This window comes from Nicotiana sylvestris, chromosome 4, assembly GCF_000393655.2.
Source record: "Nicotiana sylvestris chromosome 4, ASM39365v2, whole genome shotgun sequence".
Lineage (NCBI taxonomy): Eukaryota > Viridiplantae > Streptophyta > Magnoliopsida > Solanales > Solanaceae > Nicotiana > Nicotiana sylvestris.
The window spans coordinates 83974026-83977836 of record NC_091060.1 but is presented as its reverse complement, the minus strand read 5'-3'; the positions used below and the strand labels follow the sequence as shown (position 1 = coordinate 83977836).

At 37.7% G+C, this 3811-nt stretch overlaps 1 protein-coding gene across 1 annotated transcript; it reads left to right on the top strand.

Moving 5' to 3' along the window:
* Nucleotides 1-3157: 3157 nt before the first annotated feature.
* On the top strand, nt 3158-3541 carry LOC138889782 (uncharacterized). Its single transcript, XM_070173118.1, has one exon. The coding sequence runs from the start codon at nt 3158-3160 to the stop codon at nt 3539-3541; it is 384 nt and encodes a 127-aa protein (XP_070029219.1).
* The last annotated feature ends 270 nt before the right edge of the window (nt 3542-3811 follow it).

The window sequence follows — 3811 nt, the reverse complement described above, 5'->3', positions numbered from 1 at the left end:
ATGCAATCACTTAATCTTCCTGAGTCTGAACTCATCAACAATACATGAAAATCTACTTCATTCCACAAATGAAATAACACGAAAGAATTTCTCAAAAACCTTCAAAACTCAAGACTGTATGACACATCCACATAAATCTAGCATCTAATAGTCCTTTTCACAACTCAAGCAAAGTCTTCCAGTCACATTCAAACCATCTGATCATATCTCGCAGTCTCATCCTACTAATCATATAGCCATCCAACCACTCACCAAGCCACTTGTCCCACTCATAGGGACACCACTAAACATAGAAGTCCAAATCATATGCTCATACAACTGAAATTACCAAGCCTAAGTTGCGGTCCTAACCAGGCATCAAGTCCTCCAAACTGGCCTATCACCACAGAAAACACATCTCGCACCTCATTCATGGAATATACAATCCATCGATGTACAACTAATACCGAGTGCTCACATGCGCATACAAGCGAGTAGAAGGAATTTAAAGAGATATGCTTCAAGCTGAACTAATGTCGAATGATAAGGAAAGAAAGATGGGAAGTTTATCCTAAATTCCTTGTAGCCTCTCGAAGATAGGAATGAACGTCATCATACCGATCAGCAAGACTCTACTAGATACTTGCCCATGACTCGTCAAACCTATAAACCTAGAGCTCTGATACTAACTTGTCACGATACAAAATCCAACTAGTCATGATGGCACCTAACCCAACCTGCTAGGTAAGCCAATTAACAATAAATCACAATATAATAATACTGATAAGAGTCAAGAATAAAATAAGTGAATTTTTACAACTCTCCAATGACTAGTAGTTCAAATCATGAGCTTCTAAGACTTAGAGTTTACAAAGCCGGTATGAAATAAATACATAATCTGTTCGAAACGTATAGAAACACATTTATAAACTGAAATGCAAGCATATTTTTAATGCCAGTTCCCGCCATACAAAACAACATTAGCTCCAAAATCTGCACAGAAGGTGCAGAAGTGTAGTATGAGTACAACCGACCCTGTGTACTCAATAAGCAACAAATCTAACCTTAGGTTGAAAGCAGTGACGCGCTTGGAAAACGGTAGGAGTCCAACACCAATAGCTAAGAACAACTCGTAATAAAAAGATAAAAGCAGTACAAGCAATACCTCAAAGATATAATGCTCAGCTTGTTCACAGTAACAGAAAATAGGCATACATTTTAGGTATAATAGTAAACCCAAATCTTTCACTAAAATCACCAAAATATGAGTAAATCTTAAAACTGTGATTTTTTTCAAAAATTTTCAATAACAGATAAGATGTTTCATTATTAAATAGCATGTGGAAAGTACATCTCTATGTCTACATGTCAATGTATATGAGAAGTCATAAATGTCACAATACCGTATTGCATGAGAAAATACATCTTTATGCCTACATGCCAAGTATGCATGTCAAATGTAATGCACCACAGTGATAAACTCATGTGATCATGCTCTCGAAGTATTCAACCTCACTTAGCATGCTCAATCACTCAGCACCTCCCAATCACTCAACACTCCCAATCACTCAGCAGCTCCCAATCATTCGGTACTCTCACTCGGCACTTGCACTCAGTACATGCGCTCACTGCTAGTATGTCAGATTACGAAGGGGCGGATCCTGCCCAAGCGCTAATATAAGCCAACATGGAATGTTGCAGTGTGAAGCCCGATCCCATCATGAATTAATAAGGCCAGATGCGAAGTGCAGCCCGATCCCATAAATAGCACTCACAATTAGGCCCTCGACCTCGCTAAATCATCAATCTCTCTAGTCTTTCGGGCTCATAAATCTCATGCCAATCAGCCCAAACAATGATACATGATGTAACAATAAATGATAACAGAGACTGAGATATGATATGCAAATGATGAATGTGACTGAGTACGAAATTGCAATTTAAGCAAATAACTCAACACCAGAAATGACCTCAGTAGGTCCCAACAGGATAAGCATATAACCTAAACATGGTTTCTAACATGGATCACATTTCAATTACTCTAGCGCATAGAAACTTCATAGATAGAAACAAGATGCGTTAGCTACACACAGAATCAACTGAATCATAAATTGTTGGCCCAAGTACAGGTGAAGTTTTGAAGACTGACAAAAGAACTCAGACATGGACCAGGTCCATCTTGTGAAGCACAGTCATGATCAACCCAAACATGTGAGATGCACGTCAAAGAGATGAATCTAACTTATCAGAAGTAATATCTCCTAATCTGATAGAAAAGGTTGCATATTTGATAAGGAGAGAAAGACTCCTTACATAAAGAGAACACAGTTTAGGAAGAAGATAGTGTTAGAGTATGAGATCAACTAGAACTTTTCTATGATAGAAGAGTAGTATCTAAATCCCAGTAAATCTCTAATTACTAACCCATTAAATATCAGTGTTGCTCTCTTTTACATGTAATTTACATAAGTAGAAGTTAAACTTAAATTGAGAGTAAAAGAGCAAGGCGATTTTGCAAGCAATTTATGTGTGATTCAAGTGTGGAATCTTGAAGCTGCTTGAACGAGATAGAAGAACCAATTCCAAGTGTCTATCTTTTATTCTAGTTAAATTGTAGCAGGTGATTTTACATTGTACCTTTCAGCTTTTATAGAAGCAATTGTATTAGGTACTTAGAGTTTTCAAGTTAGAGTTAACTTGAAGTTGTCGCAACAGTTGACACTGTGTGCCATAACAGGATTAGTGTTAATCCTAGGTTTACAAAAGAGTTTTTATAAATGCCGTTTTTAGATCAGTGATTTTAGTGGAAGTTTTGGAAAATCCTACCGAGTAATAGGTCGTGGTTTTTTCACCTTTTGAGCCAGGTGTTTTCCACGTAAAAATCTATGTATTCTTTATTTTCTTTACTTATTATTCCGCAAACAGTAGAAGTTGGAACACATAGAAGAACCAGGTCCTTCTATAGTTCAGTTAAGCAAAAATTGGGTACCACACAAATCACCCATCCCTCTTGTGTGGTATTGAAGTATAAAACATCATAAATCACTTGACGCATGCACATACACCCATTACCTAGCATGTGCGTCACCTCTACACAAAAAACATTACACGTATATTCAGGGGTTCATACCCTCAGAGGTTATCCTTGAAGAGGTTAACACCTTAGGAAAAGATCAAGATGAGTGCACCACCTAAAAACTGGGAAGGGAAATCTATTGTTAGGCCCCCACTCTTTAATGGTCAGTACTATTCTTGGTGGAAGAACAAAATGAGAGATCATATCATAGGAGAAGACTATGAACTTTTAGACATAGTCACTGATGGTCTCTTGGCTACTACAAAGAAGAATGATGAAGGAGTGGGCGTGCCAAAGACAAGAGCTGACTGTACTAATGAAGGCTTAAAGAAATGGGAAAAAAATGCCAAGGCTAAGAAATGGCTTATGTGTGGACTAGGTCCAGACGAGTACAACAGGATTCAAAGTTGTACCACTGCTAAGGAGATATGTGACACTTTACAAGTGGCTCATGAAGGAACTCCTCAAGTAAAGAGATCAAGATGAACACGTCTATATTCTCAATATGAGAATTTCACTATGAATGAAGGAGAAACAATCCAGGAGATGTACACAAGGTTCACAACACTAAAAATAAACTTAAATCTCTTGGGAGAATTACCCTTGAAGAAGACATGGTTGAGAAAATCTTGACAAGGGTCTTACCAGTAACTTGGGAAAGCAAAGTCACTGCTATTCAGGAATCAAAGAACATTTCTACTCTCAAGTTGGATGAACTGATTGGAAATCTGATTGCCTATGAATTGAGAAGGCAAA